This window comes from Bufo bufo, chromosome 6 (genome assembly GCF_905171765.1).
Source record: "Bufo bufo chromosome 6, aBufBuf1.1, whole genome shotgun sequence".
NCBI lineage: Eukaryota > Metazoa > Chordata > Amphibia > Anura > Bufonidae > Bufo > Bufo bufo.
Window position 1 is genome coordinate 417,159,609 of NC_053394.1, and position 26,131 is coordinate 417,185,739.

The following is a 26,131-nucleotide window of genomic DNA, read 5'->3' on the forward strand; positions in this document are numbered from 1 at the left end:
TGAGTTGAGTTCAGGAGGGCACCTGTGGCTGTTGAGCATCAGATCATTATGTACCTGGCCTACGGCCATCCAGAGGGTCTATGGCCAATCCGCCCCTGTTGATGTTTGCCAAAATGTTGAGCAGAGCTGATTTAGATACTGCAATCATCTCTTCCCTATGGGGGATGAGCGATTGCTGTGCCCCAATACATATTCATTGTTTGCCGGCAGTAGGTTCCTACTTGCACAGAGCAATCTAGTGCCGGCAAATGATAAGTTTATGTGCCATATTAAAAAAAAATTAATCACCGTTTTACTCCGTTATTGGGTGATCAATGGCACAGGACAGGGCAGTTATCGGGAATGAGCATTTTTATGAAGGCTCATCCTTGAATAAATGCCCCAGTCCTTAGTCAAAGGGACTTAACATGTAAGGATTGTTCAAAGCAGACACCTCTATTATAGGGATTATGCCATGATTGATGTAAAAATTTAAAATCAGACGACATATAGTACATGACAATCTCGTTCTAACAAACTAGAACCAGCCCTTTACCTCACATGGATCCATAGATCTCCCAATTCATTGTTTCTATCTGCTAGATTTATTTCAGTCTGGCTCCTCAGAGGTGGGTCCCTTTTCCGGGGGTGTGACTTTTTCCTGCAACTCTCTTCCTATCACAGGTCAGGGGGAGGTGTCCTTTCTATTAGGTAGTGTACTTTCTGTTGTAATTCTTTTCCTGTAACTGCCGCGGTTGCTAACAAAAGATTTAAACTGAGCACGTGCGACCACCTCAGTCAGGTGGACAGAGAAATAAGGAAAATAACAAACAAAAGGTGGCACTATAAAGATACATTTTATTGAGTAACCCAGTGGCTATACTAAATTTTTAATTGCATGCAATTACAAAAGTATTCACATCCAGGTGCTGGTTTGAAAAATGTAGAATATTTTTCATGGGACAACCCCTTTAAGGCCCATTCAGCTTCAGACTTGATCCATTTAGCAATCTTCGAGGCTCCAACTTTATGGTAGATGAGATCCATACTTTTTCAGTTTTGCACATTTTCTTATTGGTAGTATGACCTGTGCACCTAATGATAACAGCAGAATTAACAATGAAATGAAGCGTATATGGAGGCTAAGCCCGCCCATGGTGGCCAGTTCTAACACTGGGCCCATTTTCTGTGCTATCATTGAAAAGTCAGACAGTAACAATCCTAATGATAATTGCCCTTATGGCATCCATTACTGCCTAGGTACGTACCAACGCATGAGTGGTAAGCCGCCATATTGGATGTGACTCAGATTTCCCAGAATGAAATTTCTTCCTGCTGATTCTTTATAATTCGAAGGTGTTTTCACGATGCATAGAAGACGTGCTGTTTGTCCAAAGATTCTGGACAACCCCTTTAAAAGGGACATGCTATTTTAAGAGTTAGATTCATAGGCATAATCAGCAACCATGCATTTACTTGACTAAATTTAAGAACAGAATACGTAGTAACACTTGCTAGCGATGATCTGGCAGTGTAATACTGCCGCTGATTACTGATGAACAAGCAAACGCTCATTCATCGGTCGATTGCCGGGAAGCAACACTTCCTTCCTGAAAATCGCCTGCTAAATCGGGCTGTCTAATACAGCCTTAAGGGTATGGAGACTCCTTACAGCAAGCTGATGTAGCCAAAATCCTCACCGCCCATCCCTCCAGACTTGGATATTGAAATGCACCATGTGATGTAGGACGTGATCGGTAGTACCTGTAGTGAAGATTATGGAGGCTGAAATTAGTAAAGGGGCAAATCCTGTAAAAGTAATATATTACATTAACCACTTAAGGACCACAGGTTTATACCCCCCTAGTGACCAGGCCCTTTTTTACAAATCGGCACTCCACAACTTTAACGGTTTATTGCTCGGTCATGCAACTTGCCACCCAAATGAATTTTACCTCCTTTTCTTCTCACTAATAGAGCTTTCATTTGGTGGTATTTCATTGCTGCTGACATTTTTACTTTTTTTGTTATTAATCGAAATTTACCGAAATGTTTGCAAAAAATTACATTTTTCACTTTCAGTGGTAAAATTTTTCAAAAAAAACGACATCTATATATAAATTTTTCTCTAAATTTATTGTTCTACATGTCTTTGATTAAAAAAAAATGTTTGGGTAAAAAAAAAATGGTTTGGGTAAAAGTTTAGCATTTACAAACTATGGTACAAAAATGTGAATTTCCGCTTTTTGAAGCAGCTCTGACTTTCTGAGCACCTGTCATGTTTCCTGAGGTTCTACAATGGCCAGACAGTACAAACACCCCACAAATGACCCCATTTCAGAAAGTAGACACCCTAAGGTATTCGCTGATGGGCATAGTGAGTTCACAGAACTTTTTATTTTTTGTCACAAGTTAGCGGAAAATGATGATTTTTTTTTTTTCTTACAAAGTCCCATATTCCACTAACTTGTGACAAAAAATAAAAACTTCCATGAACTCACTATGCCCATCACGAAATACCTTGGGGTGTCTTCTTTCCAAAATGGGGTCACTTTTTTAGGGGCACTAATGTGTGAGAAGTAGTTTGAAATCAAAATGTGTACATATGTTTTACATATACCCATGCTGGGTGAGAGAAATATCTTGGCAAAAGACAACTTTTCCCATTTTTTTATACAAAGTTGGCATTTGACTGAGATATTTATCTCACCCAGCATGGGTATATGTAAAATCACACGCCAAAACACATTGCCCAACTTCTGAGTACGGCGATACCACATGTGTGACACTTTTTTTGCAGCCTAGGTGGGCAAAGGGGCCCACATTCCAAAGAGCACCTTTAGGATTTCACAGGGCATTTTTTACACATTTTGATTTCAAACTACTTCTCACACATTAGTGCCCCTAAAATGCCAGGGCAGTATAACTACCCCACAAGTGACCCCATTTTGGAAAGAAGACACCCCCAGGTATTTTGTGATGGGCATAGTGAGTTTATGGAAGTTTTTATTTTTTTGTCACAAGTTAGTGGAATATGAGACTTTGTAAGGAAAACAAATAAATAAAAAATCATAATTTTCCGCTAACTTGTGACAAAAAAAAATTCTAGGAACTCGCCATGCCCCTCACGGAATACCTTGGGGTGTCTTCTTTCCAAAATGGGGTCACTTGTGGGGTAGTTATACTGCCCTGGCATTTTAGGGGCCCTAATGAGTGAGAGGTAGTTTGAAATCAAAATGTGTAAAAAATGCCCTGTGAAATCCTAAAGGTGCTCTTTGGAATGTGGGCCCCTTTGCCCACCTAGGCTGCGAAAAAGTGTCACACATGTGGTATCGCCGTACTCAGAAGAAGTAGGGCAATGTGTTTTAGGGTGTCTTTTTACATATACCCATGCTGGGTGAGAGAAATATCTCGGCAAAAGACAGATTTTCCCATTTTTTATACAAAGTTGGCATTTGACCAAGATATTTATCTCACCCAGCATGGGTATATGTAAAATGACACCCCCAAAACACATTGCCCAACTTCTCCAGAGTACGGCGATACCACATGTGTGACACTTTTTTGCAGCCTAGATGCGCAAAGGGGCCCAAATTCCTTTTAGGAGGGCATTTCTTGACATTTGGATCTCAGACTTCTTCTCACGCTTTAGGGCCCCTAAAATGCCAGGGCAGTATAAATACCCCACATGTGACCCCATTTTGGAAAGAAGACACCCCAAGGTATTCTATGAGGGCCATGGCGAGTTCATAGAAAAAAAATAAATTGCCACAAGTTAGCGGAAATAGATATATTTTTTTTCTCACAAAGTCTCCCTTTCCGCTAACTTGGGAAAAAAATTTCAATCTTTCATGGACTCAATATGCCCCTCACGGAATACCTTCGGGTGTCTTCTTTCCGAAATGGGGTCACATGTGGGGTATTTATACTGCCCTGGCATTTTAGGGGCCCTAAAGCGTGAGAAGAAGTCTGGAATATAAATGTCTAAAAAATTTTACACATTTGGATTCCGTGAGGGGTATGGTGAGTTCATGTGAGATTTTATTTTTTGACACAAGTTAGTGGAATATGAGACTTTGTGAGAAAAAACAAAAAAACAAAAAATCTATTTCCGCTAACTTGGGCCAAAAAAATGGCTGAATGGAGCCTTACAGGGGGGTGATCAATGACAGGGGGGTGATCAGGGAGTCTATATGGGGTGATCACCACCCTGTCATTGATCACACCCCTGTAAGGCTCCATTCAGACGTCCGTATGTGTTTAGTGGATCCGATCCATGGATCCGTAAAACACATACGGACGTCTGAATGGAGCCTTACAGGGGGGTGATCAATGACAGGGGGGGGTGATCAATGACAGGGGGGTGATCAATGACAGGGGGGTGATCAGGGAGTCTATATGGGGTGATCACCCCCCTGTCAGGCTCCATTCAGACGTCCGTATGTGTTTTGCGGATTTGATCCGTGGATACACAAAACACATACAGACGTCTGAATGGAGCCTTACAGGGGGGTGATCAATGACAGGGAGGTGATCAATGACAGGGGTTGATCAGGGAGTCTATATGGGGTGATCACCCCCCTGTCATTGATTACCCCCCTGTAAGGCTCAATTCAGACGTCCGTATGTGTTTTGCGGATCCGATCCGTGGATCCGTAAAACACATACGGACGTCTGAATGGAGCCTTACAGGGGGTGATCATCCCATATAGACTCCCTGATTACCCCCCTGTAAGGCTCCATTCAGACGTCCGTATGTGTTTTGCGGATCCGATCCGTGGATCCGCAAAACACATACGGACGTCTGAATGGAGCCTTACAGGGGGGTGATCAATGACAGGGGGGTGATCAATGACATGGGGTGATCAATGACAGGGGGTTATCACCCCCCTGTCATTTATCACCCCCCTGTAAAGCTACATTCAGACGTCCGTATGTGTTTTGCGGATCCGATCCATGGATCTGTGGATCCGTAAAACACATACGGACATCTGAATGGAGCCTTACAGGGGGGTGATCAATGACAGGGGGGTGATCAATGACAGGGAGGTGATCAGGGAGTCTATATGGGGTGATCAGGGGTTAATAAGGGGTTAATAAGTGACAGGGGGGTGTAGTGTAGTGTAGTGGTGCTTGGTGCTACTTACTGAGCTACCTGTGTCCTCTGGTGGTCGATCCAAGAAAAAGGGACCACCAGAGGACCAGGTAGCAGGTATATTAGACGCTGTTATCAAAACAGCGTCTAATATACCTGTTAGGGGTTAAAAAAATCGCATCTACAGCCTGCCAGCGAATGATCGCCGCTGGCAGGCTGTAGATCAGCTCGTTTACCTCCGGTTCCTGTGAACGCGCACTCCTGTGTGCGCGCGTTCACAGGAAATCTCGGCTCACGCGAGATGACGCCTATTGGCGTTAGTGTGACCTGGCAGCGCCGCAGCAATCACGCCTTTCGGCGTTAGCGAGACGGGAGGTGGTTAAAGGGGTTATCCAAGACTAAACTTTTTTAACAGACCAATTCAGAGTGGTTGGACTTGGACTTACCTGGTCCCCACCACTGGATTCCGTCTACATCGCTTGGCAGGTTCAGGGTCTTGGGCAATCAACATCCTGTTGACGGGCGTCACGTGACCACTGAGGCCAGTGATTGGTTGATTCTCAAAGACTCAGGACCCGCAGATGCAGCCGTGGAGCGATGCAGAAGGAATCCAGCGGCAGGGACCATGTAAGTATGAACCCCACCACGGGTCCAGCCACCCTGAGGAGGTCTGTTCAAAAAAATGTAGTCTTGGATAACCCCTTTAAAGCTTCACACAACCCTCTCGTACTGCTCGGGGAATACGATGTTTGGAAAGGGAAGTGTTAAAGGGGAACTTCATTACTCGGGGCCGGATTAATGCACTCATTTTAAATGCATCTCTTCATGAAGGAGCTTTCATTAGTCTGCGTGTTAATTATATAAAGTTTTAATGGGATGAACTAATATTCCGGAGAATAATACCGCTCAGTTTTGCAAGAAACAGCGATTCAATATTTTTGGGCCGTGAAAATAGATGACTAGTTCAAGCGCCGCGAATAACTGATTCACTACATGCCCTTCCAGTGTCTGAGCAACGAAACCCGCTCAGATGTCTGCAAAGGGAATTTTAAAACAAGGCATTTAAAGGGGACGAACATCCTAATGGGTTTAGGTGGCATGAATTGACTCCCATAGAGCTATATGTGCATGATGAATATGGTATGGTGTAATAGCCACACCACATGGTCAGTAGAAGATTTCATTCAGTGATACTCCCTCATGTGAAGAAGAGTCTCTTGGAAAAGCTCTTCATTAGCATGACATGTTTCGGGATTGATCTTGTTCTTCTGTCAGAGGAACGTATAGAAATTTTCCAAGATAATTTTCATTGGGTAAGCAAATTCTGCTGTTCCTACCATTCCAAATAACAGTGGGGTCGTCCCCCCAGATTTTGGCCTATAATATAGACAATGAAGGTAATATAGATGTTTAGATCCTCATTGGTGGACTTGGAGGAAGGAAAAAATTACTAGAATTTTTCGTCACCTTCCTGTAATTTAAATTTTTGTTTTTGAAGCCGTCTCTAAAGGGAAGCTGAATGGCAAGTACAATTGGCCCCTGTAGGACCCAGTTGTACCCCTAGTGGCCATATTGTAGATCAATGTTTATGCCAATGAGCTCACGATGCAGCAGTGCTGTGTAGTAGTTAGTTGTTGTGGAACCGCTGTGTCAATCAATGGGTTTCACTGTGGGCTAAATCTAAGGGGCGTTGTCCTGGCAGACCCCTGTATTTCATCCTTTAACCCCTATACAGGGATCTGGACTTCACTGCAGGGGAGCCACCAGGCCGCTACCTCCTGGATGTCCCAGTGTGGTTGACATCTGATCGATGGGGGTCAGAGACACCAAGGGATCAGAGAAAACTTGTAGTCAGTAACAGGCCAAGGTCAAGGCAGGCAGAGTTTATGCAAATCCATTAACAGTCCAAAGGTGAGGACAGGCAGCAGAGGGTCAGTACAATGATTATGCACCAGACAAGTGAGGCAGTAGAGGGTAAGAATCTGGAAAACAGGTAGAAATCAGTACACAGGTAGACAAGCAGATTATTGCACCTTTGCAGGATCTATACTCAGGCAGAGAAAAAGACGAACAGCACAGCTTATATAGAAGAAGCTGACTACACATTAGAAACGGCTGCACACAGGACCAAATAAGGGTTTAAACCTTGCAATACTGCTGAATCCAGAGAGGTTCAATGAAGAATATCAGAATACAGGAAGCGGATATGGAGAATCAAAACTGTGACAAACACAGGCAGTAACGTAACAGAGAGGCATGAGAGTCATGCTACCCAATTCCAGACTCCAACTGTACAGAGGTACAGTTCCACTAGCAACACATATATCCTAATCTAGAGGTCCCCTTTAAAAATACACGGCAAAAGTTATCACTAACAGTTTGCGAGAAATTTTTAGTCCTATATGTTGGAGCTGAGCATGAGATTGTGCTGCATGACCTCCACATGTAAGTAGAGATGTTTCTTGCAGGCAAATTATTAATTATAGGGATTTAATTCCACTTAAGAGTAACATATTTGGTGTCACTGAGAACACTGGGCCGGAGATACCAACTTTGTCTGCCAAGAGACTCTGCGTGTGGCAGCTGCTCAGAGCTGTATCCCCTCTGTATACTGGCATTAGGTGAACACGTCTCTGTGTACACAAGACTTTATAGCGGATTTGTATGCTGAGCCGCACACACGCGCTCCCTCCCCGCTCCGGCCTATCTCTCCCTCCCAGAGCAGTGTAATGCCTACAGCCTTCCCAACGCCAGGCAGCTCGCTGAGATATGACTGTGCCTTCTCCTCACTAACCCCCTGCAACCCCTAAAAGATTATCCAGGGACCCCTGAGAGTGGTCGTGTGGCCTTGAATTAAAGCGGAGAATAGAGGTCAATGACAGGAAATATGTCTCCTGTCGAAACAATAGAAAAGCACTTTCAGTTGATGCTCCCACACAAGGTGCGCACTACATCATCGCAATATATAGCATGTATGTGCGGTATATGGGATTCTGATGGCCATCAACTTTTTTTCCCACAAATTTAACTGCATTGGGAAATGTTTTCATTAATGTAGACAATCTAAAATTCTTTGTATCCTTAAAGGGCATCTGTCAGCAGTTTTGTACCTATGACACTGGCTGACCTGTTACATGTGCGCTTGGCAGCTGAAGGCATCTGTGTTGGTCCCATGTTCATATGTGCCCGCATTGCTGAGAAAAATGATGTTTTATTATATGCACAGGAGCCTCTAGGAGCAAAGGGGGCGTTGCCGTTACACCTAGAGGCTCTGCTCTCTCTGCAACTGCTGCATCCTCTGCACTTTGATTGACAGGTCCAGGTGTGATGAGGATTTCCCTGTCAATCAAAGTGCAGATAGTGGCAGCGATAGCAGAGCCTCTAGGTGTAACGGCAACGCCCCCTTTGCTCCTCGAGGCTCATTTGCATATAGTAAAACATTAATATAATAAATATCTCTCTCAGCAGTCTGTATTATTTATGCTTGAGCAGTACCTCAGACCTGGGAGTATCTATAATTACTGTTATGTTATGTATTGTGTTATGCTATATTTCTGCTGTACTCCAGCAGAGGTTGGCAGGGACAGGGTTAACCACACTGTTCCTCCCCTTAGTAGGAGTAAACTGGCCATGCATCCTGCCAGGAAGGGGAGTTCCAGTCTAGCTATAGAGGAGAGAGGAAGCACATGAGAGAGCTCCTTCTCCAAGGGACCTTAACAATGTCATTCCAGGAAGATTGCCGGAGTCAAGAAAACTGCTTTTAGTGTGCTTAGACAGCAGAGTGATCAGCAAAACCAAAGCTTTACAGACCCTGCTGCAGGTGATGGAACTACGGCTCAGACACCCATCATCTGGAGCTCTTCCAGGCCATCCAAACAGCATACTGTGGAAACCTATATCTGCAAGTACCAGTTAATTGCCACCTAACCAACTAACATATTTCCTCTGATGACTGGAACTGCACTTTGTACTTAATAGCGCTGGATTTTCCATAGGTTTTATTTTGCAAGATAGACTTTGGTACTTCCGATCCCCAGGGAGCAATGGCCTGAGGGAGTACACTGCAACACAACACTTCATCAGGGCCACTACCACTCCCATCCTCTACTTTTGCTCATCAGGGGTCGGCTACACTTGTATCACTATATTACAAAGAATTTCTACTTCTGTAATTTTCCTGATAAATTTTCATATGTGCCTCCAAGCTGGAGCTTCGTCTTCAAAGCCGTGTTTCTTTAAGGACAGACGTCAGTATTTTTGTGCCTTATTATTTTTTCATGCCGTATAACATTTTCTTCTGTACTTTGTTATGATTGAGCTCCCAAAAGTTTTGTTCAGCTCAGATGCCAAAGCATCGGCATTGCTGCCCTTTTCGCTGCTGATTGAGTATGCAATTTTGGAAGGGGACCAGGAAAGTCAGCACAACGTGAAGAATTAATCCCTTAAGAGAGATTGCAGAATACACAGAATCCTTTATTATCCTCGCTTCTGACATCGACCAATCAAAACGCTCCATCTGCTACCGTTGCCGTTTGCTTTCCTCCAATAGGGGAGCGGGGCTAGAGAGCTGCAGGGTATTACGAGAGGCTGACAACTTTTTCCCCAGGTCGGCGATTGTCGAGGGGGGCTAGGTTTAGTTGTGGTTATATTATACCCTTTTTATTTCTGGTGCATAGGGAAAAAAATAATCTACATTTCCTGCTACTACTTTTAATCCTTTAAAGAAAAAGATGACGTCTTCCGAGTCAGATGTTGTACCAATATGTCTTTCAGTATTGAGGGAATTCCAGTTAGCTCTGTAGATGGCGCTATAGAGACAGGAGAGCTAATTTGCATACTTCTTCCCAGGAAGCATTGCTTGTTACACTGCATGCATCAGCTGGATCTCCACAAGGAAAGCCAGTACCTTCCAAGAGTAACATGGGAATGAACTGGATTAAGGACTGGGGTGCAATTGACCTTTTTACAGCCTTATTTGGGATGACCTTTTCCCAAATTTAATATTCCTGTGCTCATTGTCGCCCTCTGCTGAGTAAAGTATGAATTACCAGTGGGAAGGGAAGTGACAACTGCTCTTGAGCTCTGTTGCTCATCATCAAGTCTTTCATCCACTGGTGGCTTAGTTTACACAGTGGCTATACACTTTGTATGAGCATTATGCCTTGGCCTTTGCTTGCACAGCCCTATTCGTGGTCCCTGGGTATAAGAAGAAAAGAACGTACCTACTTCCTTAGAAAAAGTCATATCCTCAGGGTATTACATGGGTTCTCAGGATAGGTCATCAATATGAGATCAGTGGGGGTCCAACTCCGAGCATCCCCATCGATCTCCTCGAAATTTACCAAGCACAGCGCCATCCATTGGATAGTGGCTAAGCTTGGTATTGCAGCTCAGCTCCATTCACTTAAATGGGACTGAGCCGCGCCTAGCCCGCATGAATGCCGTCACATAAGGACTCTCAGAGCGCTCACGACCTCTTTGAGCTGATCGTGGGGGGTACTGGGAATCAGACCCCCGCCAATCTCATATTGATGACCTACCCTTACGATATGCCATCAATATAAAAAAAAAACTTTAGCTTGTATGACAGACAGATGAATTTTCTATCCTATCAGTAAACTCTGAGATGCCTTCTGCAATGAAGCACCTACTTGGTCACTTAGGACTATGATGGAGGGACGATGTGTAAGTGACCGAGCTGTGTGCAAGCCTCAGAACAGCAAAAATCCATCTTCTCCAGGGGCAAAGTAATGCTTTCATGAAATATTAAGCAATTTCTCTTTTTCTTAAATCTCTGGCCAGCCAGAGGGATAGTGAAGAGGGAAAAAATAACGTTTAAAGGAAGAAGCAAATGAGTTTTGTCCTTTGCTCAAGTTGGATTTCCCTACTCAATGCTAGAGGCATGACAGAATGATGTATGAGTGCCACCTTCACATAGCCAGCAGCTATACGGGAGCCGGATTAATAATCATTGTGGTGAAGCCGAAAGCACTGAGGTGCCCAGCAGTGGCCATCAGAGAAGAATCCATTGGGTTGCACCTTTGTGCCATAGCCATGCTGTGTCCGGCCAAAAGAGCTTCACGAGTTCTGCGATTACCTGGTCATGATCCATATTCGAGAGGCTCCACGGTCTGGAGTACATCTGAACATGCACATTGGAAGAATCCCTTAGGTCAACTAGTTGCTTCCTATTTTAGTATATGGCATCAAATTTTTGGGGTATTTTTAACCCAATATTTTTTGCCTGTTGACAAAACCCTTGGTTTTTTAAACAGTTTTCACAACGTGTCACCGACATCACAGTATATGATGGAAACTGTCAGAAATCAGGAGCGCCGTGCCAATCACTATTAGTATTATACTGATCACTGCTTAAAGGGGTGGGCCACTTTCAGGCTACTGTTGATCAGTGTTTTCATCAGATGACTACTAGATGGCACTTGCTAATGCAGCGAGCCCTGGAGGAGCCGGTGCAGAGGATGGGAGTGGTGGTGACCCTGATGAAATGTTGTGACATGGTGTAGTCCCTCAGGCCATTGCTTCCTGGGGATCGGTGCAGTGGAAATGTAGTATTAAAGAATGAGGCCAGAATTAAATCTATAAAGGTCTCTTTAACTAAGTGCAACGTGGAACTTCAAATACATTTAGTTGCAGCATATTTCAAGTGCAAAACTTCTCTGGCACCAGTAAGGATTATGGAGGCAGGTTAGACGGTGGCAATTTAGAACTTTACGTTCTGGGCGATGAGTGTCTTTGCTGTAGTCCCTCACCTTGCAGCAGTATCTGGAGATGCTGGTTATAGCTGTTCACTCTTCTATGAAAACTTCTCAAGGCAGAAGAATAAGTGATCACTCTGGAGAATTCTCTTTAGGAGCAGGAGCTCTAACTTGTGCCCCCTCTCCCCTCACAGAAACTCCCCCTCCTGGCAAGGAGCAGGACCAACCCACTTCTACCAAGAGGGGAGGAATAGCATACAAAATTACAGAATATTACAGTACAAAACTATTTACAAAATTACAATACCCCCATGTCTGGGGTACGACACTAAGAGTAGATTTTAGTTGTCATTTAGGTATGTTTCCAGTAGTGAGGATGGCGTAATTGCTCCTGTGCAACACAATTTTTTAAAAACGAGGCCTTGCATCTTTTTTTTTTTAGCCCTCTTAGAAAATGACCTCTAATATCTCTGCAGCAAATGTGAAACCCGTGTTTTCTAGGCGTACGGCAGCGCTGGCCAAATCAGAGCCCTCGGGCCATGTGCTGTCCGCTGGCTTTTCTGTGGCTTTAATTGTCTTTCTATGCCAACCTCACTTTTTGGACGGTATATTGCTCATCGGCATCACTTGCCGCTCTCTCGAAATACATCGTTGACCCGAAATAATAAAATAAGCAGTGCCATCTCACCCAGAACGCAGCCAGATTACATGACGCAGCCACACATGCGGTACTTCCACCTACTCAACAGTCTCCTCTTTGAAAGCGTGCCATTATTTGACAACACTGTTAGTCAGTAAGTAATCCCCCTGAGTGCTCGACAGCTACAAAAAGTTTTCCTCTTCTGAAACATTAATTGCCTCTCTTTCCCCGATTCCTGTTCTAATCGCCTTAGTGCTGCCTCCATACAAGTGGAGGATCCTTCCTTATCTGTATCAAGCTCTACTCACTGAAACCTTCTGCAGAAGAAAAAAAATCAAAAACTTGACTCTGGGCCAGGACAGTTTTATTTATTTTTTGCTATTCATTCCAACTCTTTTTTTTCCGTCTATCCTCGCATGCAGGATTAGAATTTTTCAGTGCGCAGGCAGTCGGGATTAACTCCGCTACAAGAGAGTTTAGTGCTCGCTTCCTCTTGCTACCGAGGGCTTCTAAGAATCGTTCAAATGTCAAATCAAACATTGGTCTGTAACGCTTTTATTTTCGACAGCTAAGGTTTGCACCCCTGGCCCCGAGCCGTGCAGAAGGCCGATGCGTCGGGATGGCTGCGCAATTGGCCGGAGAGAATTCTGGAACCGTCTGAAGGCAGTAACACCTAGGAGTCAAGAGGATTAGTGAAATTGTGTTTGATGGTCGGAATTCGTAAAACTAAAAATCTCAGCTTTAGATCTCAGCGTGGACCCGGCTAAAGTGCCTATTTCATTCCAGCGAGTGACGCACGCAAGCGGAATGATGGTGCGCCCTTGTCTTCTGTCCTCCAGAAGCCGTACAAACCAAAACAAGGAGTCATTATTTTGAAAATTAATTTTGAGACAATGTGTTCCTATAGACAAGTCAACTATTTGCTCTTGACATTCTACTAATTTAAAAGTGGCCTCTAACACATCAGTTGTCAGTGCTCTAGAACCTCAAGTCTCAGTGTGACATTTTTTTTTGGAACCCCAAATATAATTGTATCATTGTTCTGCCCCAACCAAGCAACTGTGTGTCCTTGATCCAGAATCACAGAAATGTTGGTTTCATTATAGTTCATTATTGTACCATTGTTCTGGGACACCAGGTGTCAGTGTATCATTATTTTGGCTCCCCAGGTGTCAGTATTTAATTTTTCTGGATCCCTAGTTGTCAGTATTTCGTTATTCTGGATCCACAGGTGTCAATATTTCATTATTCTGGATCCCCAGGTGTCAGTATTTCATTATTCTGGATCCCCAGGTGTCAGTTTATCATTATTATGGATCCCCATGTGTCAGTATTTCATTATTCAGGATCCGCAGGTATCAGTATTTTATTGTTATAGATCCCCAGGTGGCAGTATTTAATTATTCTGGATCCACATGTGTCAGTATTTCATTATTCTGAATCCACAGGTGTCTGTGTATCATTATTCTGGATCCACAGGTATGAGTATTTCATTATTCTGGATCCCCAGGTGGTAGTATTTCATTGTTCTGGATCCCCAGGTGGTAGTATTTCATTGTTTTAGATCCCCAGGTGTCAGTATTTCATTGTTCTAGATCCCCAGGTATCAGTATTTTTCATTTTCCTGGATCCACAGGTGTCAGTATTTCATTATTCTGTATCCACATGTGTCAGTATTTCATTATTCTGGATCCCCAGGTGGCAGTTTATCATTATTCTGGATCCCCAGGTGGCAGTTTATCATTGTTCTGGGTGCCCAGGTGTCAGTGTATCATTATTTGGGTCCCCAATTGTCAGAATTATGAATCCTTACCTTTCATTATTCCTTGTTATTTTAACCCCACCTTTCATTAAGCTGTACCTGTCAGGTTCTGACTTCATTCAGCAGAATAGGTCTTCAGGGAGTGACCCGTTAAGACTAGAGCACATTTTTTGTCACAAAATAATAAAATAGTTTTTTGTAACCACATTTTATGTGAATATTCAATATTTTTCATCCAAAACAATCTACATGAATCTTTCCACACTCATAATATCCGTGTTTTATATCTGAAAGTGTGACTCGTACAGCCACATAATACGCCGTCCCTTCCATGTGTCAGTGCCACGTGTCTGGTTATGCTGGTAGTTCTTGAGATATGAGGACATCTGTGTACGTGTGGACAGCATTTTAATGCCGTAGATCGTTAGCAGAGCTGGGGTTTGTGGGCACAATATATGCGGTTATTTAGGAAATCAGCAATCACATAGTACATATTCTGGGGAGTCATAAAATTATACGTACAGGAAAACGTGCATTAGATAACTGGTGGTTTCTGGCCCGCAGAGCTTTCTATCTAAACGAGATCTCTCTAGGGATTAATTTAATCCTTTGCTTGGTTTTGATGCTGTTGACTTGCTCTTGACTCTTCCTCTGCTGTGGCCCAGGCTTTGCATATCTCTCTCCTGCAAGTCAGACCTCCCATATCTGCTGACTTGTTCAGTACCTGACGCTATTCGGTTGCTGACCAGAAGAATCCCCTACAAAGTTGGAGGTCATCATTGCTCTGGTCATTCCGTGCATTGAATATAAGAAATGCATACACAAAATCTCTGGAATACCTGGCACCATAGTTTATGTGGTTCCTTCTTGATTGCACAAAAAATGCACCAAAACGGCCATAAATAATGCAGATTTATGTGCATTTTTGGTGCAGATTTGCCCTTTTTTTTTATTTTTTGTTCAGGTAGCCTTATAGTTTCCCACCATTTTCACCTCCGTTGTCATCTGCCCCAAGTCTTAAGGAGGTCCGATAGCCTTCTCAGCGTGCTGTACTTAGACATATGGTCCATTTATAAAGGGCAAACGAAATGAGATATTATACATTTAAAGGGGTGTGCCATCATTGAATGTTCTTTTAATGTAATTCATCATGAAAAACGAGTTACTTTTTTAATTTACTTTCTGTTGTAAAAACACTCCAGTTGTGAGTTATCCTCTTTACTTCATTATAATGGCGCCCCCTGGTGTTCCATCTGTATAGTAATGTGCATGTCCACCTACTGAGGTGGTCGCACATGCTCACTTCCATCCTTCAACTGCCACCACCTGCCGACAGTTGCAGTTAGAAAGGACACTCCCCCGTGCTTTGTAAAGGAGAGAGCTGCAGAAGAAAGGACACCCCTGAGCTATGATAGGGAGAGAGCTGCAGAAGAAAGGACACTCCCCTGAGCTATGATAGGGAGAGAGCTGCAGAAGAAAGGATACTCCCCTGAGCTATGATAGGGAGAGAGCTGCAGAAGAAAGGACACCCCTGAGCTATGATAGGGAGAGAGCTGCAGAAGAAAGGATACTCCCCTGAGCTATGATAGGGAGAGAGCTGCAGAAGAAAGGACACCCCTGAGTTATGATAGGGAGAGAGCTGCAGAAGAAAGGATACTCCCCTGAGCTATGATAGGGAGAGAGCTGCAGAAGAAAGGACACCCCTGAGCTATGATAGGGAGAGAGCTGCAGAAGAAAGGATACTCCCCTGAGCTATGATAGGGAGAGAGCTGCAGAAGAAAGGACACCCCTGAGTTATGATAGGGAGAGAGCTGCAGAAGAAAGGATACGACCCCTGAGCAAAGAACACATCTCCTGAAATGCCAGAATAGAGCAGAGTAAGCGGATCAAAGATAGAGTAGATCTCTGGATCCATGTGAGGTACAAGGCTGGTTCTTGGTTCGTTAGAAAGAGATTGTCATGTACTATATGTTGTCTGATTTTTACATCAATGACAGCGTAAACTCTTTAAGAGGCCCTAGCATGGCCCAGGCCCATGATATACAAAGGCAGAAGTATCGTATAAGTTAAATGGAACCTGTCAACATTTTTTGCCCTCCCTGCAGCCAAACCGCCACCAGTACTCAACGGTTGTGCTCCAGTAATTTCCTAAGATGTTCTTAGTTGTCCAAAAGAGGTGCATGATTATTATGAAGAAGAAATTTAGCCTGCATGTGGTGTACGCTTAGTGTGTTTCCGAAGCCAGTGTAAGTACACACCGCTAAACTGTGCACACTGTCACATGCCCAAGATGGTGGCCGGGCTTGTGATGATGGTCACTATTGTCAAGGATGTCAGTCAAGCTGGCTGTGGTTCAAGACCCTTAAAAATGCCTAAAACATCACTAAATGTGAAGCTCTGGCCATGGAACATACCCTTTGCCCTTTGGTTCCATATGATCCAACAAGCAGCAGTCTTGAAGGGGGTTCATCGGTCCCATAATATTATTTTTTTTATCTGCCCAGAGTACCCCACTGTTTTTCATGTCATCACTTTCTGTCATGGTCCCCACGGCCGCTGCTGTCAGGAGAACCAGGGTTGCGGCCAATAAGGTGGCTCCAGAGCGTCAGGACATTCTTCTGGCACCTCCACCCGATGTGCACTCCTCACTCTGTATAAAAGGCCGATGCCTACATGTACAAGAACTGCTGAATTTCTTGTCCTCTGGCTCCCCCCGTTGTTCCCTTGTGGTATTTAGGACTCCTTTGGCTATGTTCTTGGCTTCTGGTGTTTTTGGTATTGTATTGATCTCCTGGTTCTGACTTTACTCATTTGTCTGTCTGTTGTTCCCTGTTTGTGTGTTGCCCTTACATTTATTCCAGCGTAGGGATTGTCGCCCAGTTGTGGGGTCAATGCCTAGGCTGACTGTGCAAGTAGATAGGGATAGTGGGTTCGGGAAGTGGGTCCCTGTTTGTGTGTGATGGTTTACGTCTATTCCTGACACTTTTCTTTCCCTTAGCATTACTGCATCCTGGCAGGATGTTTACATCACAGTACTTCCTATCTGTTTCACCCTCCTGATGGGTTTGCAAACCAATCCTGGCATGCATTGCTCTTTAATGTTTTCATGAAGTTGATCAGGCATTTTTTAAAGGTGTACTTGAACCACAGCCAACTTGATGGACGTCTTTGAAAATGGTTTTTTTAAGGTATGCTAGAAAGATAAAAAAAAAATACATGTGACACATATGAGACTGGAGAACCCCTTTGTGACTGACTGGGTTCTCCAGTCCCATAATGGTTCCACTCCTTCTTCTTAGGTTACTTTCACATCTGCGGCATTGCGATCTGTCCGCTGGTTCCGGCAGAGAATGCTGGGAACCGGCTGGATACAAACTTCAGCATGCAGCGGTTTCTGTCCGGCCAATCCTTGTCATTTTTGCCGGATCTCCGCCAGACCCCATTATAGTATATGGGGCTAGAAGGCATTACGGTTGCATCTTTCAGTGTCGGATCCAGAGAATTCCGGCAGACTGTTCTCTGCTGTAACAGCCTGCCGGAATAGCTGCCGCAGTTGTGACACTAGCCTTTTACACCGTCAAATTTTGTCTGACCTGTAATGAGTGGGACAAATTTTCACGATGTAAGGAGAAGGACAAGTCACAGAAACGGAGACTCCCAAATGGAACCCCTTGTTCCCACTGTACCAAGATCTGAGGCTTCTATCAGTGTCTTCCATCGTAAAAATATAATGCAATATGTAAAAAATCAGATAAATAGGACGGTACTGGAGATGTCATGTTATTCCGGTTTTACGGCCTCGTCCTGTACGTGAGAGAGTTAATAGATGGCTGATTCTATTTTAAAGAACTGCAATAACATGAATTACCCTGTGAACAATCCCGCTTCCCAGCTCCTGTAAAATATCTTGCTTCTGATTAATAATTCCTGGTGGGGCCGGGGATGTTATAAGCCGCAGGTGATTGGTTTCCCCGGCGTAGAGTGCGCACATCAAACATTTAAAACGTTTAAGTTGACAATTTGGAGTTTGCTCGGCTGCGATCTGCTGCGGGGCCAGCCTGAGCTCATCAAATATACATACCATCTGAGTATGAATCACATCCTATGGCAGGTTAGGTGCGGAAAGGGTTTCTCCAGTGTAGGTTTTTCTAATAGTTTTTTTTTCTTTACAGAATTTCGAGATCATGAGATTCGATCGCTCAAAGTATAGTCTGGTCCCAAGAGCTCACCATTAGATCAAACGGCAAATAGGAACGAAGGCTAGGCACAGGAATTTCAAGATGAAGACATCATTGTTATAGACCTTTAGGCCAAAGTTTAGTTTTCATTAACAGCGGGTGACGTCATGGAACAGCATGATTCCCGGCACTGAAAGAATGTAGAAGTAGTCTTCTGTTAAATATTTCAGAATTTTGTGGCGCGCAGGGAACTTGTAGAACTTGGCTATTGATGTGGAAGAAGCCTTCAAATAAAATCTTTGTGTAACAACCTGGAAGGGAGTGAGGGGGAGGAGGATGGGAGTGGTAGTGGTGTTGGTGATACTCGCAGGCCTCACGGTGGGTGGCTCCCTCTCCCTCACTCCCAGGCCCATTACAGTGAAAAGAGGGAGGTTCACCTGGTGGTTGTTTTCACACCCTGGTTGGCGTCTCTGGCCTGATGGAAGGTGAGGTGTGCTTGGTGTTGCAGTGGCGGGGTGCAAAAACCGGAGGCGGAGAGGCAGAGGTGGTTGCAGTTTTACATGCACACAAAAGGGGTAATTTAAAAACAGATATATGCCACTTTTTGGTGTATATCTTCGCAGGTTGCAGCGCAATGGTTATTTGCGCCGCAATCTGCAACTTTTCCCGCTCACACCAGGTCTAAAAAAGGGGGCATGGGCGGGAAAGGGGCGGTCCGACAGGCCAGTCTCATTTATCATTTTCTACTTCTGTTTTAGGCATAGAAAACGGTCAAAATCTACACCAGCAAGGGAGCTGGCGTAGATTTAGGAATGCGGTGGACACGACAAAGTTATGTACTCTCTACATAAATTTGGCGCATCGCCACCGCCAGCTAAAGGGTTATTAAGACCGGCACCTAAAATGCCAGTCTTCATAAATGACCCCCAGAGTCTTTATGAAAGAGCAAATGTTCATAAAGTCTTCCAAAAGGTGAAGGCCCAGATCTCAAATAGTTCCAACCAAATTGCATTAGGTTCTGAGGCTGAATCAGAGAGTTTTCTCCAGGAACTCCCTGCAGCGTTGTTCACGTCCCAATCCAGCCAAGATCTGCGATTCCCACTGCAGGTTGCAGACCCAAAAGCAGCACTTGCAAGCTGACACAATAATATGACTAGAGGCCAGTAGCCTTTACACCCAATCAACGGCTGTGAAGTCCAGTAGCCTCCTGCTTGCGTTACCTTCACAGACTGACGCAAGCGCTTGCTCCTTTCTGGCGGCTCAACTTTCTTAAAGGGAACCTGCAGCAAAGGGCACGTCACTGCTCTTCACATTACACCGTTTTCAAATTTTGTTTTCAAGCCGTTTTGTTGAGATAAAAGTTAGTATTTTGTCCTAACCAGAAGTCGTTGTGGAATCAGGAATCACTGGGGCATATAACTGGAACCCCGGAGTCATGGAGTCACTGCTGCCAGCCCGCCCACCTCGCTCTGATTGACGTTCTCTTAGCTTTTTGACGTCAGCGCAAGCTCCTCTGAAATCTTGCACCTGCGCATTGAACACTGTGATTCCTCCTTGATCCCATGACCAGTGAGCTGAGGCGCATACATCTTAACTTCAGTAGCTCACTGTGCATGCGAGCGAGGAGGCAGCAGTGTTCACTGCGCAGGCGCAAGATTTCAGAGGAGCTTTTGCTGACATCAGGAAGTTAAGGGAACGTCAATCAGAGCGAGACAGAATGTCATTCTAGAGACAGTAGACAAGGGAAAGGATTAACCCTCTGATTTAGCTTGAAGTACATGCAAATAATATAACATAGTGCAACACACTATAAAACACACTAAAAACTATCACAAGCTGCGACCTAGTGGGTCACTGCACTAGCAACTGTGGGCAGGGCTAGAAGATTTTCTACTCAGTCACATGATGGGAAAGATGACAGCAGCAGGAGAAGAGTTTTTATGATCTTGCAGGAGGCACTGACCTGTCCACTCATATAAACATGCTAAGATGACAGCAGCAGGAGAGGAGTTTCATGATTTTGCAGGAGGCACTGACCTGTCCATTCATATAAACATGCTAAGATGACAGCAGGAGGAGAGGAATGTCTTGATCTTGCAGGAGGCACTGACCTGTCCACTCATATAAACATGCTAAGATGACAGCAGGAGGAGAGGAACGTCTTGATCTTGCAGGAAGCACTGACCTGTCCACTCATATAAACATGCTAAGATGACAGCAGGAGGAGAGGAACGTCTTGATCTTGCAGAAGGCACTGACCTGTCCATTCATATAAACATGCTAAGATGACAGCAGGAGGAGAGGAACGTCATGATCTTGCAGGAGGCACTGACCTGTCCATTCATATAAACATGCTAAGATGACAGCAGGAGGAGAGGAACGTCATGATCTTGCAGGAGGCACTGACCTGTCCATTCATATAAACATGCTAAGATGACAGCAGGAGGAGAGGAACGTCTTGATCTTGCAGGAGGCACTGACCTGTCCATTCATATAAACATGCTAAGATGACAGGAGGAGGAGAGGAACATCATGATCTTGCTGGAGGCACTGAACTGTCCGCTCATATAATGATGATAATTAGGACTGAAATGTGTTGGACAGGGACAGTGTCATGAACGGGAGAAAAATGGACAATGTAGGCCAAAGGTGGCCACATGCAGGTGTTGGACCAATCTCTGTATCCGTCAACTCCACAACAATTATGCTTACCTGACTCAACACAGCGAGAGTGCATGCATATTTTGATAGAGAAAGGAAACAAGGATCAGGTATGTTAAATTTGAACATGCCTAAGCACTCTTCCCTCATCTGCTAATGGATGAGAGTTGGTAGGCCCTCATACACATAAGATTGTTGGTCAATCCCATTGAAATCGGTTGGTTCGGATTACTTTTATCATGTGCATATGAACAACTTAAGGTCCCTTTTACATCATGTATAGAAGATCTTCTCTCCTGAGGACCTGAACAAGGGAGAAGGGAAGCATTCCCAAAGGGGTTCATAGCAGAATTGGGGTTAACCTCAACCTCAAGCATTTTACAAGAAGCCAGGGGCCTGTCCACTCATGTCATTAAGGCAGGAGCAGCGTCATGTTGTGTGTAGGAGAATTGGGCCAAGTTGGAGACATGTCTAGCATTTAACGTGCCCCTGGTTTACTTGTACCATAGAAGGTCCAAAGCAGAAGAGGCACATTTTCCTTATCACACTTTATTTTATTTTTTTGTGCAATGTGTAGATGCCCAACCTTCCATTTCTCCCAATTTAAATCGAGAAGAAACTCTGTCACGGTAAAACACAATTTCTATTAACCTCTGAAGGCGTTAACACTTAGTCCTTACAAAGGCGTAAGGACGGCAGGCCGTGTTAATGGCTCCTTTTTAATGTCATCTCGCAAAAAGATTTTAGCACCTAACTGCGCGGCACAATACAGGACGACGCTCTAGTAATTCATCAGCGAGGGAGTCGCATAGGACAAGTAGTAAAAAAAAGGGAACAATAATTGCTTAAAGCGACGCTCCTCAGGAGAGCCCGATGTGTGTGACAATCTCCGCTGCACTGTTTACACAGGATTAGCCCCACGCTGGGCCAGAATGGGCAGGATTATTGGAAACGATAATCCTACATTCGGCCGGAGCGCCACAAAGGTGGACAACTAAGCAATTTATGATACCGTACTGAGGATCTCCCCCCGATGAGGTGCAAATTATGGGATGTGAAATGAGAAATAAATGCTGCCCGGGGTGTTTCACTTGTTGATGGCGGTTTAAATTGGGTGCGGGATTAAATGCCGTTTAATGGATAAGACCGTACAAGTGAGAGCGGTGGGAGGGACACTTAAGAAGCCATGAGTTTCGTTGCTCTTATACATGATGTTATTGTGATCTATTACTCTTGCTTTCTATCTGAAAATCTCCTCGTTGTGTATAAAATATTATGGGGGTCATTTATCAAATACTTTTTACACCAGTCTTTGATAACCCCTGTGCTGCCCGAGGATGCACCTAATGCATGACGAGGTGCGGACCTCATCATAAGTTAAGCGCACCTCCGGCAGTCTGTGCGCCAGAGTAAAATTTACTCCAGCCCCTAACTGGAGTAATTTTTCGATAACATTTACAGGGGTAAATATTAATAAATTTGCCAAGGGCTGATGTTACAGCCCGGCCCCCACCACTTTCTGGTGGGCTGATGGCCAGGGGGCTGCCTGGGCCCTTATCATGGCTGCCAGACGGGTACATAACAACCTTACACTTAGGCCTCTTTCAGACGGGCGTTGCGGGAAAATGTGCGGGTGCGTTACGGGAAGACCCGCGATTTTTCCGCGCAAAGTGCAAAACATAGTAATGCGTTTTGCACTCGCGTGAGAAAAATCACGCATGTTTGGTACCCAAACCCTAACTTCTTCACAGAAGTTCGGGCTTGGGATCAGTGTTCTGTAGATTGTATTATTTTCCCTTATAACATGGTTATAAGGGAAAATAATAGCATTCTTAATACAGAATGCATAGTAAAATAGAGCTGGAGGGGTTACAAAAAAATTTAAAAAAATGTAACTCACCTTAGTCCACTTGTTCGCGCAGCCGGCATCTCCTTCTGTCTCCTTTGTTGAACAGGACCTGTGGTGACGTCACTCCGGTCATCACATGATCCATCACATGATCTTTTACCATGGTGATGGATCATGTGATGACCGGAGTGATGTCACCACAGGTCCTGTTCAGCAAAGGAGACAGAAGGAGATGCCGGGCTGCACGAGTAAGTGGATTAAAGTGAGTTAAAAAATATATATTTTTAACCCCTCCAGCGCTATTTAACTATGCATTCTGTATTCAGAATGCTATTATTTTCCCTTATAACCATGTTATAAGGGAAAATAATAATGATCGGGTCTCCATCCCGATCGTCTCCTAGCAACCGTGCGTGAAAATCGCACCGCATCCGCACTTGCTTGCGGATGCTTGCGATTTTCACGCAACCCCATTCACTTCTATGAATGCGTTGCGTAAAAAACGCACAATATAGAGCTTGCTGCGATTTTCACGCAACGCACAAGTGATGCGTGAAAATCACAGCTCATGTGCACAGCCCCATAGAAATGAATGGGTCCAGATTCAGTGCGGGTGCAATGCGTTCACCTCACGCATTGCACCCGCGCGGAATACTCGCCCTTGTGAACTCAGCCTTAGTGTTTTACCTGCTTTGGGTAAAGAAGACTTTTAGAGAAAAGTTTGGGAAGCAGTTCAACAAGGAAGGGGACACTTTGCACGTAACCCCGTTCCGATACATTTCGGCGCTGTTTGTTGTTGGCCGTAGTATATGTGGCGGATACGATCTCCCATCACCGTGGCGGCCCAGAAGTCGTTCCTGTAGTCCCAGCCTCGGCGTTTTGTGTTGCTTATCGCCTTTTATGTCCTTGGTTTAGTCATCTAACGAGATGCTCGGCTCGGTGCCCGGCCTCTCTACGCGCGCGCGTGTGCCATTCTGTGATGTTCTACAAGCTTTCATTTCTATTTGCCCTTTCCTGTGACCTTTTGTTCCACCTTCTGCAGGCCGTGAAATATCCTTTCTGTGTGTACATTGCCGGATTAATATATTTGAACATTTCTCACCTATTTCCCATCTTCTCGTTCTTCTCAGTGCTGCATGTATTAATGATGAGACATCCATATAGGCAAGCGCACGGCTTGTCTTCCGCAAAGTGTATAAACCCGGTCGTCGTGTCGGAGATCTGTGAACTTTACAATGTCTTTTCTCTTGATCTCATGCATTAACATATTTCTCTACTGTTTTAGATGATGTCCCTCCATACTTCAAGACCGAGCCGGTACGAAGTCAAGTCCACCTGGAGGGGAATCGCCTTGTGCTTACCTGCATGGCGGAGGGGAGCTGGCCTCTCGAATTTAAGTGGCTTCATGACCACAAAGAGCTCACCAAATTTTCACTGGAATACAGGTCTGTGCTACATTCTTCAGATATAAATACCAGTATGTGACTGCAACACTAGCTATGTACGGCGGTACATTGGTGTATTAGGGTCGGTGTAGTAAGGGAAGGTTCAGACCTACCACATTCATGCTTTCACGATTTCACCAATGCAATCTGGCAGGCTGTTCCTCTGGAGTTCTCCAGATCTTGCCTAGCCAGATACAGCCATTCACCGACCAAGCCCATTGACTGGAACTTGAACTGGTGAGGAACCATCCTCTCCCTGGCACAAGTGACAGGATTCGGTGTGCAAAAACTGTGCATTTATGCCAGATACCATTCGTCCAGCGGGCATGTGGTACTATCCGGCTATGCCAGATCAGGAGAACGCCTCTGCCGGAATAGCCTGCCGAATTTCTTTAGCGCCAGTGGTACAGTTGTACACACCTTATAATATCCTGAAGACGTACATTGGTGAAGGAGTTACAGTGGCCCACCTGTGTACCCCATTCTCAACTTGACAAGCATACAGTATGTTTATTCAGGTCACTATGGGCCCCTTCCAAGCTCAGTGGCCCCTGAGACGTTTCAAGTTGGCCTCTTGCCAACACCAGCCCATTCATTGAACACTAACAAGTTAAAAGGTAGCTCCTTTGACCATTGCAAAACTACCTGGAGAAGTCTGGCCACCACATACCAGGTCAAGATGAGAAACCCCCACCACCCAAGTGTAAAGATTGGGGGTGCAGAGGTAGCAGTTGCACCCAAGTCTTGGTGACCAAGTCTTGGTGACTCAATGCCAAGTGGTAAGATGTGGGCTCTGTTACAAAAGTTTCTGAATCACTTTCTGAATCAGTTTAGGATTCTGAAATCCATTCGTTAGCATGGTAAACAGATTATAATTGCCTCCTGCATGACAGATGACTGTAATATTTGGTATTGTTTTCACAGGCATTTTCTCTGTTTAGACCTTTGATCCCTCGCGTTCATTTCGAGAATATTGTGAGCTGTTATGCGCGGCCGCTTGACTCTGTATAACGCACATTGTTACACAGGCATCCACATACTTGTAATTGACCTCATATTTGTAATGGCTTTGTAATGGCATTCTCCGGGGAAGTGCATGCTGCAAAAAAAAAACACATATGCCTCAACAAATTACAAGTATTAATGCTAACGTCTGTCACCTTCGTCTTACCACACGTCGCTCCGTGTGACAAGCTGAATTATATCGACTTTCCGGAGAATAAAAAATGCCCCGCAAAGCTTGGAATATAAAGTGCATTGTATTTGCTGCACATGACATGTTGACATCATTTGGTCAAGGCTAATTCTGAAGATATACAGTCGAGTCCCATTATAATGAGCACCACCAGCTTATAACCAGAGAAACCGCCGTGTGCAGCACGGACAGCAGCTAGCTGGGCTGGGGGGGACTCAATAAGGTCCTAGTAGGTTGTCACAGGTATCTGGAGCCATACTGACTGCGTTGCATCCCACAGCTGCAGGAGGGGGCGTGGGGGGGATCCATAGAGCAAATACGAGGTGGTCCCACAGATGATCAATTGGGTTGGAAAAGTCTGGGGAATTAGGGGTCAGGGTAGTACTGGGAAGTAGGGCTGCAACGATTAATCAACGTTATCGATAATATTGTCAACGAATCCCGTTATCGAATAATCGGCCGATTCGTTGCTATGCGGGCGGTCAGGCGCTATACCTGCAGGTCCTTGAACTTTAAATCACTGCATCTTTATTACCTTACAATGAAGCTCCAGTAACAGGCAGAGCGGGCGGCGGCGTAACGTAACTCACTCACGTGACGCGCCTGCTCCG

General features: G+C 44.7%; 1 protein-coding gene across 2 annotated transcripts in view; it reads left to right on the forward strand.

Moving 5' to 3' along the window:
• The window catches only part of SDK2 (sidekick cell adhesion molecule 2), a 592,086-nt gene that overhangs the window by 245,530 nt on the left and 320,425 nt on the right, over nt 1-26,131 (forward strand). For both annotated transcript variants that reach the window (XM_040435816.1, XM_040435817.1), the window contains exon 2: nt 24,166-24,325. In XM_040435816.1, the coding sequence (XP_040291750.1) occupies nt 24,166-24,325 (160 nt within the window). The remainder of the gene's footprint in view (nt 1-24,165; nt 24,326-26,131) is intronic.